Below are 14,170 nucleotides of genomic sequence, written 5' to 3'. Positions count from 1 at the left end.
TTTGTGTGGATCATTACATTCTACTTTTACAGCATCTTTCTAGTATACCCTTACGCATTTTATTTAAAAAACGGTTACAAACGCTTTTCAAAGACCAACTTGTCCGATCCAAGGCAACGTGTTCCTTTAATTTTCCATGAGGGGACCGACTCTCAGTCGGACAGAATTCCCTGGGATATATATAATTATTCGGTCCCACATGATGTACAATAAACCTGGGCTTCAGAGAGAATGGTGTTTGTTTCAACTCCTACGTGTTGTTAAATAACCATACAACTAAAAACTGTGAAAATTCCACTTCAAAGGTGATAATTTGTCATTTTTGAGTTATTGCCGACATTCTGGAGCGGTTATGTCCACGCAGGAATAATAATCTCGAATTTAAATACAAAATCTGAGAAGCGTTACTGCAGTAACAGTCAACATTCGTATACTGGAAACTGATATCCTTTTTTCCACAACCGCAGTAGTTCAGGTGAAAAGATTCTCAACATTGCATTGTACTATACAAAGCTGATGTACTTTTTACCAAGTAAGTTCGTATTGCCATTAGCCTTTTTGAGGTTTGGTGAACAGTGTAGGAGTACACCGTGTGATTTTGGGTGTAAACAGACACGTTCACCCAAATCTAACAGTGTTGTAGTAGTGTGTCCGCCATATCTCAAAAAGGGTTTTTAATTGTCATAGTAACTACCGATACAGACCCTTTAACGTAGTTGACAACTGGCGCTGTGTTTCCATAACATTGGCCCGTTGTGATTTTCGTCGATACGGTCTACTGTTTCCATTCAAAACCAGTCAGCTTTAGAAAGACTTATAAATCGCTGACTGGGTGAATAGTCAACAAAGTCTACCCTCTACCAAAGACTGGCCACGTCGTCATTCTGTGCCTAGTCGGCAAGCCAGAAGACGAGACGTAGATCTTCAGAAAGGTAAGTTGTCCTGGTCGTTGTCAATGTCATGGGGTTTATACAGGGCAATTTTACAAGCAACTTTGGGGGCAACCAACTGCACTGCATGCAAAAGGAGCACTACACAACTAATCTGTCCAATACTATCTAAGGATTTGAAACTTTAATTTGGAACTTTCGTTTTTCTCCAGAAGACGATCAGAGCATACTGATCGAAACGTCGAGTTGAAACCAAAGGTTCTGTTCAGAACCACCCCAACTCATTTTAGAGATATCATTAAATGGTGTTACTGCAGACCCGTGCTTTGCAATGTTGCCTCCGAGTTGAGTGTAAAAGTTACCTCCTGTGATGTTGTTATAAAACTTTGTCAATTATTTGTGTACTATACAATTCATTGACTCGCATAGACAGCTTCGATGACATTCATACATTTAAAAAGGGAAGAAGTTTTCTAATTATTATTTTCACACAAAAAAACATTAAAAGAAAACCATTTAGATTGCACCAGTTTGTACAGAGTGTTTTTTTTTAACAACCAACGTTGCTGATGCTGATAATAATGCTACTTTGGCTCCCGTGTTTGAACAAGAATAAGGCTGGCTGACGGAACTTGTCATGCTAGAAGCTTCGATGTGTGTTAGCTCTGTATACTCAGTACTTTCCCGAGTCCTGTGAACAAAATATCACAGGCATGTTACTCGGGTGGGATTCGAACCCACGACTCTTGCAATTCTAGAGCAGTGTCTTACCAACTAGACTACCGAGGTTGCCCGTATACAGTGCTACACTCTAAAAACTAAAGAGTTGAATCCAACACTTGCATGAGTTCGGTGACTGACTACACTTTGAAAGTGTTGGATCCAGCATTTTATATGTTAAATCCAGCATTTTAAAGTAGTCTGTCAACAATTTAAGTGCCAGTTTAACATTTAAAAAGCTGATCCAAAAATTCAAAGGAATTGTTTTGAGAAATGTTGAAACAACACTTAAATTGATGAATTAACCCTTTTTGCGTTGGATCACAAATTTAAAATGCTGGATTCAACCAACAAAATGCTGGATCCAACACTTTTAAAGTGTAGTCACTCACCGAACTCATGCAAGTGTTGGATTCAACTCTTTAGTTTTTAGAGTGTAACACACATCGGTGTATGGGTAAAAAACAAAATTAATATTCTTTATCCCCGATGCAAATTTAACATCTATTATGCTAGAAGCTATTTTACCATTCCGGTTTTACACAATCACTTGTTTGTGTTTACCATTCAGGGTCGGCCTAAACGAGCCTACCGTTCTCTGGGTACAGAACGCCCTTGTTTACTGCATTACTAGTGAATAGCACATGAACCTCTTTTGTGTGGCGTTCACCTCTGCATGTGCCACAAGCAATATACAGCACTAGGTATCAGATTTTCAAGTCGCACACCATAATAATTAATTGTCAATAGCATTGTGTGCTGTTTTCAACAAGGGCCAAAGTATGAATAACAATTTGGTCTTTATTGTAGGCTGCAAGACCTTGACCAGCAGGGCACCATTGTAGTAAGCATTGAAATGGTTATGGTAACATAAAATACAAATGCGCTATACGGAACTATAGTTATTATTCAAAAACAAATAATAAGGTTAGAATAAAGTGTTTGCAAACTAAAAAGCTTGATTATAATAATAAGGATCCTATTTGAAAATTCACTCTTTATCCCCTTATTCTCATAGAGTTGAATTCGGCCATCACCCTTTCTGGGCCCCCTTTTCAAGACGACCTCTGCAGGCAACAAAGGGGTTTATCACAACAACAGAGTCTCAACTAGTCTACATTCAAGCCGTGAACCGCGCCCTCAAGAGACTACTTCACAGAAAGTTTAATCCAATACCAAAGTTTCTCTTAGTCTCTTATTCAAGTCGCATTTCAAGCAATGGATAACATACGAATCCATCAAGTTCTAATGGACGACCCTTACTGTCGTCGGATCTTCCAAGGAGTGTTTCCCGTGAACGGACTCCCAAAGAGAGAAGCCCCTTGGCCAAGCGCCTACGTCCTCACCACTAAATCCGTACCGACTTTTGAAATCAACCACTGGGTGGCACTCTATATTACTCCGGATGGAGAAGGGGAATTATTTGATTCCTTCGGGGAACCGCCAAAACATCCAAAGCTTAAGAACTTCCTGCGAAAGAATACAGTCAGGACGATTTACAATCGGGTGGAGTTCCAAGGACCGAGTCCAGTCTGTGGTCACTTCGCGGTGTATTTCTTGCTGGAAAGGTGCCGAGGGATGCATCCTGATTACATAGCCAGTAGGTTTTCTCGAGACGTGAGACAAAATGACAAGTTTGTGAAAAATGTCACAAGGTCACTGTTATCGTCACGGACTTGGACCTCACAATTTTTATGAGGGAATGAGTTTCAAGAATTGAAACTTTACATGCGTGTTGGAAGAGTTGAGATTTGTGGTAACACCGTGTGTAAATCTCTTTGGAGTAATGTTGGTTTTGAAAAGAACAAGTGGTTGACAATCCAACATTTCAATCAGTATGCTATAATCGCCTTCCCCTGGAGGCATCATCTAAGAATTATTTAATGAGCAATGAGTATGCAAGCAGAAAAACAAAAATCAAGAATCTAAACAAGTTTTTCCTTTCTACGTTGTTTATGTTTAATAAACAGTTTTAATATATGAGCTATGAGCTTAAAGGATTTGGGTACTTTTTGTAACACAAAACAAAATGTCCACAGATAAACATTAATCTTACAACGTTTCAAGATAATGATGGTGTAAAGCTTACCTTAAAATATTTCTTGCTGAGGTGCTGTGGTTTTTGAGAAGTGCGTTAAACAAGTCACAAAAATAATTTTCGTCTCAGTGACGAATTTTTTTTTAGCATGTCCACGTCAAACGTTTTTCGTGACATTGTATTACTCATTTCTCAAAAAACTGCAGTACCTCAGCAGATTATAATTTAAGGTAAACTTATTATCTTCAAACGGTGTAAGTTTAATGTAAATCTGTGGACATTGTGTTTTGTGTTACAAAAAGTACCCATTTAAAGGCAGTGGACACTATTGGTAACTGTCAAAGACCAGTCTTCTCACTTGGTGTATCTCATCATATTATTCATAAAATAACAAACCTGTGGAAATTTGAGCTCAATTGGTCGTCGAAGTTGCGAGATAATAATGAAAGAAAAAACACCCTTGTCACACGAAGTTGTGTGTGTTTAGATGGTTGATTTCGAGATCTCAAATTCTAAATCTGAGGTCTCGAAATCAAATGTGTGGAAAATTACTTCTTTCCCGAAAACTACTCCACTTTAATGAGAGGGAGCCGTTTCTCACAATGTTTTATACCATCAACCTCTCCCCATTACTCGTCACCAAGTAAGGGTTTGTGATAATAATTATTTTGAGTAATTACCAATAGTGTCCACTGCCTTTAATTCAAAGTTCACTCATTTTGTTTTCGATCTGCGACATCCAAAACTTTCATAAAAGCCTTGCCACTCTGACTTTTCAAAAGTATTGAGTAGGCCTTATGAAAATGATGTTGTTGAGTGCCTCCATAAGCCCCGGGCCTTAAAGCCATTGGGCCCTTTCGGTAAACAGTATTGTCCAAGGCCCACACTTTGTGTACTACAACTTCTATATCAAATAACAAACCTGTGAAAATTTAGGCTCAATCGGTCATCGGAGTCGGGAGAAAACAACGGAAAAACCCACTCTTGTTTCCGCGCGTTTCGCCGTGTCATGACATGACATGTGTTTAAAATAAATCCGTAATTCTCGTTAACGAGAATTTATATTGTTTTGCTGTTTTCTCAAAAAGTAAAACATTTCATGGAATAATATTTCAAGAGAAGTCTTTCACCATTGCCTTCTGTAAACCCTGTAAGTTATTTGTAAATCTGTGAACTTTCATTTTTTTTCTGAACCGAAAGGGTCCATGGCTTTAAGGCTTCATGGACAACTTGCGTATTGTCTCTCAAAAAGTGATTGAGCGAAGCCTCAACAAAAGTCCTTGCAGATGCTATTACAGTTTTGAAGGATTGTTTCATAATTACATGTATCTATACAAGTAATAAACCACAGCGGAAATTGACTTGGTAAATTTGTAATGACTTTGGGTTTTACAGTTTATTTATTTATTTACATTACATACAGGGATTACTACTATCATGCTATTGCTAAAAAGAAGGGAAAAAAGGAAAACATGTGTTTTCTTGGTTTTTCAGTTTCTACGAAGAGAAAATATGTTCGACCTGGACTTAGTGCATGCACAAAATGCGAGTTGCGTTTACGCTTTGGTCTACTCTATACACGAGTACCACCAAACATGCCACGTGAAGTTTTCACAAACTAAATGGCCGTGTCCGAAACGGCAACTTTGGCTACAGCTACGGCTAGATCAGCGCGTCTGTCAATTCTTCAACACTGGCAGATGCGCTTATCTAGCCGTAGCTTGTGTAGCTGAAGTCACCGTTTCGGGCACGGCTTTAAAGAGCGAGACTTGTCAAGGGTTGTACATTAACTTATTATTGACAAGGGATTACAGCAACAATGCAAGAGTTTAAGTGTCTATGTTTGTGATTTTCTAAATGTCAAAGATTAAGCGATTTTCTTAAAACGTGACAGTTTGGCAGGCAGGGCTGGGGTATTAAAGAGTATCTTGGACTTCTATCTCCATGATAAATAATAATAATAATAACCGTATTTATAACGCGCCTTTTTCCAAAGGATACACAAAGCGCAAGGTGAGTGGGACGAAGTTCGAACCCACAGTATGCTAATCAGTGACGATATCATCATACAACACCTCAATACATAGGCATTTTGTTAATACTGAACTAAACTCTTATAAATAAGATATTGATATCGTTTAGAAAAATGTACAAACTTTACATGAAAGAAGCTACCAATTGTAAAATGGTGACTCATCGGGGTGGGCTGTTTTCTGCGAGTGTTTATTCACACGCAATATCAGAAAGGTTATTTCCCCCTCCTTTATATTGGTTTATATTATCCAATGAAATCATTGACCCTCTAAGGCCAGTGCATGTCTTTAGGGGACCAGTCCAGGGGGAAACCGAGAAGTACACGCAATGTCACACCCACGGGAACAAGTTGTCTCCCATTGCCGCTATACGAAAACAGCATCTTTGTTTTTCCCGTCCACGTTGCTGTCAGATCGTGCCCTCGCCATAGCTGCATGTAGACTACTATCGGTTGATACAGCGCGTTTACGTTTTTTCGCAGTCTCTTTGTTTTTACGACGTATATACAAGATGGCGCACACATTCGCGATGACTACTGCAGATACGATGGCGATACCGCCAAATAACGCTTCACTGGCGGTCCAAATAAAACCCTGCTCTTGTGGTGAATTGTGGCGTCTCGTACTTAAGGCTGGTGGTAAATCTCGCTCACCTGAAACCAAACATACAGATAGAGAATATTAGTCTATGAAGTTTTCACAACTTTAAATACATTTATGTGCATGTTGTATGTAGCAATGCGAATGTACGGTGGTCAACTACCTTTATGCACTCACCATTTATAGCTTGGTCAGTTTTGTACACTTTTGGGTTTTCACTAGCGATGATGTTCACTTCTGTTGTACCTATGGATATTCAAAAAATTATAATTCTTATCATTATTTTGAAGTACGATAACCCAATGGTTCTACGGTCAAAATAATGCATCAAGTGTATGGGATCGGTTGATGTGAAGTACATGGGTAAAGGAAAGTACACAAGATGTATCCACAAGAATGAGTAGAATGTCCATTGATTTTTCTTTTCCAAAACATGGCCTAAGATGATGGGCTCCGGCTGAGACCCCGTCTGCTAGTTTGAAGCCTCGTACCGAAAGCACACGTTTTCAAGATAACGTACGGAGGCAAAGCCGGACGAGCCCATATCACAAGTCGTAGTTTCGCAAAGGCACGTGTCTCCTTTTAAACTCTTTAAAGTTTACCTTTGTCTGGTGCCATCGACTTGTAATTCTTCACAGCTGGCTGTTCTGACGTCACTGGGGCATGGCACACACTCCGCCCATCATTCCCAACTACTTCCGGGTCAACCGGAAGGTCAAATCCAACTGAGGCGACGCACGTGTTTCTGGACACGTCAAACACACAGCCAGGCACGATGCAATCCTGGGAACATCTTGCGTCTGAGCGCTCGGTGCACGGGGAGGCTGGGACCAGACCTTGCTCCTCACAAACGGTGCACGGCAAACATAAATAGTATCTGCAGTTTATTGAGAATTGGGAAAGGAAAATGACAGGCTTTAAATTAATTTCGAAAGAGTTTAAAACTTCTCCAAAGCTAGACACAGGAAGTACAAACATCTTAAAGGTGCAATAAAAGCCACATTTGTAAACCTCGTGGTCATGACGTCATGACATGAAGTTATTTGGGCAAGGGCTCCCTCACTGGTAGGTCAAAAGGAGGTAGTTCATGGGCCTGTCCTGTGCGACGTGTGTACACTACAAAGCTGTACGTTTTCCATGTCTTGTTTCATCCTCGGTTTACTTCTAAGATGGCGACTGGATGACGTCAGAAGTCAATGCATAGTGTCTACAGTAAAACCCTCACAAAGTCAAAAGTCAATGGCTTTCATTTTGGAGGGTGGAGCTCAAACAAGTGTAAAGAGGGGCATTCTAAAATCTTCTAAAATTGTGGGTTAAATTGTTTAATTGGCTAACCTCATCTGGCCATCTGATCTGCGCCGTTCATAGTAGTACCGGCCTTCAACACGTTCGTTGTCTTGTACTTGGATTGCAAACTCACGCCCTCTACGACAAGCTGGATATCTTGGGTACAGCGCCTGCGCGTTGTCTGACGTAGTGACGCCCACACCGACAGCGGATATTGAAGTAGAAGCTATTACACCATTGCAGATAATCCCGATGAGAACTGACGGTAGCAGTAAAGTCAAATTCATTTTTTCTTTGAGAATAAAAAAACAACAGGTAAAGGGTATAAATTTGAGGTTCAAAAACCGCCTTTTGAAGAATTATAGACATTCATTTTGTTTTCACCCCCCCCCACAGATTTTGATTTGAAATGTTCTATTTTATTTTATAGAAAAGCACTTGTCAGCCAACGCTGAATTGAAGTCAAATAACAATTAACGAGTTAAAATTCAAAAAATACAAAAAATTGCTCATCTATAAATCGCGCACTCGTTGTCAGCTGGTGGACAGGAGGAAAAAACTGTGTATTAAAATTTCGGGCCTTTTGAAAGATGTGCTACTTGGTTTGCTCCATTACATTATACTGTTTTTCATTTCATTTTCGTTAATTAATTTCTTGACCCGTTCTTGACTGCTTTTTACTTAAATAATCGCACTTAATTTTGTTTATTTTTCTCTTTTTTCCCTCTAATATGAAAACAAGTGTTGATTGAATTAAATTGAACTTAATTGAACAAAACACAATTGTGCCTAACAAAAGTACACATGTCATTAATGAGTACATGTTTATTTAGCACACGTTTATATTCTTAATCTGATTACAGGGTTCACAAAAGTGTCATTCCATATCTAATCACGCTTCCTAATCATTTTTTGTTTGTGTTTCCATCTATGTGTATCTCTTTTCGACATGCATTGTGGACTTTTTCTTTTCTTTTGTAAGTTACAATAACGCTTTGTATTTTTTATAATATTTTTTTCATCCTGTTTATATCATTGTACCTCGGCTGTTTTGCTGCGATTTTGATGTGTATTAACCAAATTATAAACGATCAAACATCTAAACCAGTGCAGTAAAACTCTTGGGGAGTTATGGCACAACTGGTTCATACTTCATGCAAATGTTTTAAGCGAAGCAAAGTTTCTTATGTCACTGGAGGAAAAAACAGCGTGTACCGATTATGGGTCGACAAATCTTCGCACCGCATTCGAATTCGCAGGAAGAGTGAACCGGGCTTTAAAGGCAGTGGACACTATTGGTAATTGACAAAGACAAGACTTCACAGTATGTGTGTCTCAACATATGCATTAAACAAATAACAAACCTGTGAAATTTTGAGCTCAATCGGTCATCGAACTTGCGCGATAATAATGAAAGAAAACAACACCCTTGTCACATGAAGTTGTGTACGTTTAGATTGTTGATTTCGAGACCTCAAGTTCTAAATCTGAGGTCTCGAAATCAAATTCGTGAAAAATTACTTCTTTCTCGAAAACTATGGCACTTCAGAGGGAGCCGTTTCTCACAATGTTTTATACCATCAACCTCTCCCCATTACTCGTCACCAAGAAAGGTTTTATGATAATAATTATTTTTAGTAATTACCAATAGTGTCCACTGCCTTTAATTAGTCTATGCAACCGTGGCAATGACCATCGCGGATGATAGGTAATTGAGCTCACTGACGTCATTATAATGCACTCCTATAGAAGAAGGTGATGGATTGGAAACTTGGCCTTCCCTCAAACGTGTTGGGAATTTACCTTCAACAATTGAATTAATTTACACGTCAGTGACTTCTCACTTAAAAGTCTAGTCAATCTAAACAAAACAGTCTCTTGCAACAGTCTTTTGAAACCCTCCAAAACAACCCAAGCAAACAAGAAGAAAAAAGTAAGCGGGGCAAATATATGCAAAACAAAATGCTGTTTTCACACTTTTTTCACTTATGTTTGTACACATACGCCCTGGTAGTGGTAAAATTTATATAATCTTTCACATCAAATTTGCGTACAAATGTCTCTTGAAACCCTAAAAAACAAAGTATCACACACAAAAAAGAACAAAGGAAGCACGGGAAATATGCATAATTTGTATAAATTAAAAATAGCCGTTTTCGCCAATATTTTCCTTATTTTGTGTGTGTGCACACGCCCTAATAGTTGTTTAATTGATATCATTGTCATATTAAATTTCCATGGGATTTCAGGGATACGTTCACTAAGTGGGAATGCTGGTCTTTGACAAAATTACCAAACGTGTGGCTTTAAAGACAGTGGACACTATTGGTAATTGTCAAAGGCCAGTCTTCTCACTTGGTGTATCTAAACATAAATAACAAACCTGTGAAAATTTGTCTCAATTGGTCATCGAAGTTGCGAGATATGAATGAAATTAGAAACACCCTTGTCATGTGAAGTTGGTGCTTTCAGATGCTTGATTTCGAGACCTCAAATTCTAAACTTGAGGTCTCGAAATCAAATTCGTGGAAAATTACTTCTTTCTCGCGATAACTACGTCACTTCAGAGGGAGCCGTTTCGCACAATGTTTTATACCATCAACCTCCCCCATTACTTGTTACCAAGTAAAGTTTTATGCTAATAATTATTTTGAGTTATTACCAATAGTGTCCACTGCCTTTAAAGTTGTACGAGGTCTCCGAACCTGCCGTACACTTTGAATAGCCTTTGAATTGATAAAAATGTAAACAAGGCCTCTCAATATAACAACACAAAACGACAACATGCACCTGCAAATAAAACACTTGGTTGAACCCTTAATATTTATAAGTCGTGTATGCCCTCTAAATAATTCAAAAGACCAATCGCATAAAACAAATTGCCTGTCAGATTACAGTGCCTTAAAACGGAAATTTCCACGAGTTATCACATCTTGTACTTTAACATTTCTTTGTTCAAGTGGAACAGACAGTGTTGAGTACCGGATAAGCTTTGTTACTGATGCAAGTGACTTTTGAACATTAAGGTAGGACTGCATAATATTGGCTGTTCGCCAATTGAAGTGTAAGCCGCGCTTTTAAAGTTGGCGAAGCGATCTTTGCGAATTATTCATAAGTCATTGTGATTGTGCAGGATTTACATACCCAAGTTGTTTGCGTGTAAAGTTGTTGACAATGAACCTGAACTTGTCCCGATCTTGATTCTATTGAAATGTCATGTCACCAGAGGTCGCAGTAAGTCTAAGTCAAGTCACAATTCATTATTTCGAAAGTTTAAGTTGAGCCACAGATCATGCCTAGTCCATCGTGATTCTGAATGACATGTAACCAGAGTTCGCAGCAAGTCTAAGTCAAGCCATCCAAGTCATTATTTCACAAGTCGAAGTCAAGTCATAAGTCATTATTTCACAAGTCTAAGTCAAGTCATAGGTCACTATTTCTAAAGTCTAAGTCAAGTCATAGTAAATGCTGAAAGTCACAAGTCAAGTCACAAGTCATTATTTCACAAGTCTAAGTCAAGTCACAGGTCATTTTTTCACAAGTATAAGACAGTGTATAGTCATAAGTCAATGCTGAAAGTTGCAAGTCAAGTCACAAGTCATTATTTCACAAATCTATTAAGTCACGTTACAAGTCAATGCTGGAAGTTACAAGTCAAATCGCAAGTCAAAAACGTATGCCCCTTTACGAAACCATGGCTTTGGCTTTGGATCCGGCTCAGGCTAGCTTGGCCCCGCGGTTGTTTTGACTATTGCGCGTGCTTTGCGTACGTACGCGCTCAGGGCTTCAGACGAGAGAACGGAGCCAGAAGCCGAGTCCAAAGCCGAAGCCGACGTGGGTTTGAAAATGGCCATAGCGATTCGAGTTTGACTAGAGTACAAGTCACATGACTCGAGTCAACAACTCTGCATGTACGTCATGAAGCAATTTACAGGCAACCTCCATTAAGTTTTCTTATTAGTTTTCAATTCAGTTTTCTCTTTATTTTTTTGATGGGTATAATGAGTTACAGCTTTGAAGTATGTCTCGCGTGCTGCCGAAGTGTTCATTTAGCATATTGAGTTAGCCTTGCTCAAGGCAGTCGCATTATTCGCTCCGAAAAGACGCCGCTGTAAACCCACCCGTCTGTGCGTGGTGCGTGTAATCACACCGCATGACCCAACCGTATACACACTGTCACATCGTACGACTACTGTGCACACAAGTCATCCGCACTCTACCACTAACCGCATGCGGAGGCCGTCAGGTCGGCCAAACGGCCGACGCATGCGGATAGTGTACGGGGGCATCGTGTCGTGCGATGTTACGCACAGTGAATACGGGTGGGTTTTTATAATACAGCGGCGGTTTTTTTTTTTTCGGAGTGAATAATTTGACTGCCTTGAGCAAGGCTAATACTGAGTGGAAGTGGTTGCCTTCAAGTTGCTTGAAAAATTGCCCTGTGAGACATGAGCCACCGTATAAAAGTCATATACGGTAAACACCTATCATCCAGTAACAAAGATTCCCATTCGTGCAAGGGTGGCGGGTAGGCTTGAGACCCCTCTTGAGTCCTCTCTCGGGTCAGAAATAACTCCTCGGAAGATCTAACTTGTGTGTATACATTCGGCATTTTACGGTTTTATTGGTTTAAATAAAGGTTACAATAGTTTTTGCCCACGAATATTATATCCTTTAAAATTAGTTTAAACATTTTAATGATATTTTAGAGCGTCATTTTATACTATATTTTAGTTCGACAGTGAGCACCATCGGACTGGTTTCTCTATGTCGTAAAGTCCATTCTGCTTTGGTGACGATTTTAACACTGTTTGGACACATAATTTAATACTCACACTTGTTACACTCAAACGGTGGTCGGCCAACAACCGCTTCGAAATTATCATACAAATTTGTTTTTAGTATAGCACAACAACTAACAAAACAGTTTTACTTGATACATGAGAACAATGTACACATTCAGCTTATAGGTAACATTATAGTAACTTAAAAGTACAATTTGTATGTGTGATAATGATGAAATATATATACATGAAAATGATTACTCACAACAATTCTTAGCTCCAAAATATGACACTGGGAAATTCTTTCTGAAGCAGTAGATAATAATTTTGTGAAATTGTTTTACAAAATTATCTGTCCCGAACCACAAACTCGCCTAAATGATCTTTGATTGAAGACAACAATAACTCAGGAGCAATAATACATCCGAAGATGCTTTGTCAAATCTGCTGTAAACCCTTCTCAAAATTTCTGTCCTCTTTAAAAGAAAAAACCGTACATACTCCTCTGATGTGTAAATGATTATTGATGACTGAAAATAGTTTATGAATTAGAAATCATAAAATAGATTACCCAGTGACCCTTGGTTTGTTTACATCATTTGCATACTGTAGTAAACCGGTAGTTTTCCACGGCCCTCTTGAAGCGTGTAAATATAGTGATATTCGGGCTCAAAGTCTACATATTTTTATGGAAATTACGGGAAATGTACACAAAAGGTATACTAACCATAAATAAGAGAATATATGACATAAAACTAGTTAAAAACAGGGGCTGAGCTTTCGACCCAAACCGGACCCTCTTCACGAACATAAACTATATCCATTTATAGCAAACAGGAAAAAGTATTAAGGGACAGTATCCAGACAAAAGCGGGAGACTTCTTAAAGACAGTGGACACTAATGGTTTGTCAAAGACCAGTCTTCTCACTTGATGTATCTCACCATAATGCAAATAATAACAAACCTGTGGAAGTTTGAGCTCAATCGGTGGTCGAAGTTGCGAGATATTAATGAAAGAAAAACCAACCTTGTCACACGAAGTTGTGTGCTTTCATATGCTTGATTTCGATACCTCAAAATTCTAATTATGAGGTCTCGAAATCAAATTCGTGGAAAATTACTTCTTTCTCGAAAACTACTCCACTTCAGAGGGAGCCGTTTCTTACAATGTTTTATACCATCAACCTCTCCCAATTACTCTTTACCAAGTGAGGGTTAATGCTTATAATTATTTTGAGTAATTACCAATAGTGTCCACTGCCTTAAAAATTACAAACAATATTCAATATAATATATCACAATTAGTAGTAGGGGAGATGGCCTTAGCTTTCGATCCACATCAGACCTTTGTCAAAGGCATACACAAACACAAACATAAACTATATCCATTTAAGCAAACAAGATAAGCAAGGGAGTAAGGGAAGGGATCCAGAAAAAGCGGGGAAATTGTAGCCAATCAAAGTTTCTGTTTTATAAACACATGGTTGCTGTGAACCAATAGGAGTAAAGTGGCGAGGACAAAAGGATTGTCAGTAATGAAAAGGTGGATTACTGGATCAAAAATTATAATAGTAAAAAGCAGGATTGTTTTTACAGAACCTAACATCAAACCAGTCACTCATTTGTACGTTTTACAATTAAAAACATTGGTACTAAACCAACAATTCCAGCAACATTTTTATTTATAATGGTTAAAACAAGTAGGAGACATGGCCTTAGCTTCCGACCCAAACCGGAGCTTCGCAAAGGGTCTACTTAAAGGACACGTTGCCTTGGATTGATCGAGTTGGTCTTTGAAAAGCGTTTGTATAACCGTT

The 14,170-nt window shown here is 38.8% G+C and overlaps 1 protein-coding gene across 1 annotated transcript; it reads right to left on the bottom strand.

Annotated features, from left to right (window-relative positions):
• Positions 1-3,316: 3,316 nt before the first annotated feature.
• LOC139953923 (uncharacterized) lies at positions 3,317-14,119 on the bottom strand. The gene is made up of 5 exons (XM_071953531.1): positions 12,618-14,119; positions 7,617-7,860; positions 6,884-7,158; positions 6,459-6,527; positions 3,317-6,334 (listed from the first exon to the last, which is right to left on the bottom strand). The coding sequence occupies exons 2-5, from the start codon at positions 7,853-7,855 to the stop codon at positions 6,048-6,050; spliced, it is 870 nt and encodes a 289-aa protein (XP_071809632.1). The 5' UTR covers positions 7,856-7,860; positions 12,618-14,119; the 3' UTR covers positions 3,317-6,047.
• Between the last annotated feature and the right edge of the window lie 51 nt (positions 14,120-14,170).

This window comes from Asterias amurensis, chromosome 22 (assembly GCF_032118995.1).
Source record: "Asterias amurensis chromosome 22, ASM3211899v1".
Taxonomy (NCBI): Eukaryota; Metazoa; Echinodermata; class Asteroidea; order Forcipulatida; family Asteriidae; genus Asterias; species Asterias amurensis.
The sequence above is the reverse complement of the archived record's forward strand: the minus strand, read 5'-3'. Positions and strand labels throughout refer to the sequence as shown.

Coding starts and splice junctions, on each gene's coding strand:
- LOC139953923 (XM_071953531.1), bottom strand. CDS start 7,855: ATGAATTTGACTTTACTGCTACCGTCAGTTCTCATCGGGATTATCTGC. Junction 6,528..6,883: donor GTCGATGGCACCAGACAAAG/GTAAACTTTAAA, acceptor GAATATCCATAG/GTACAACAGAAGTGAACATC. Junction 6,335..6,458: donor AACTGACCAAGCTATAAATG/GTGAGTGCATAA, acceptor GTTTGGTTTCAG/GTGAGCGAGATTTACCACCA.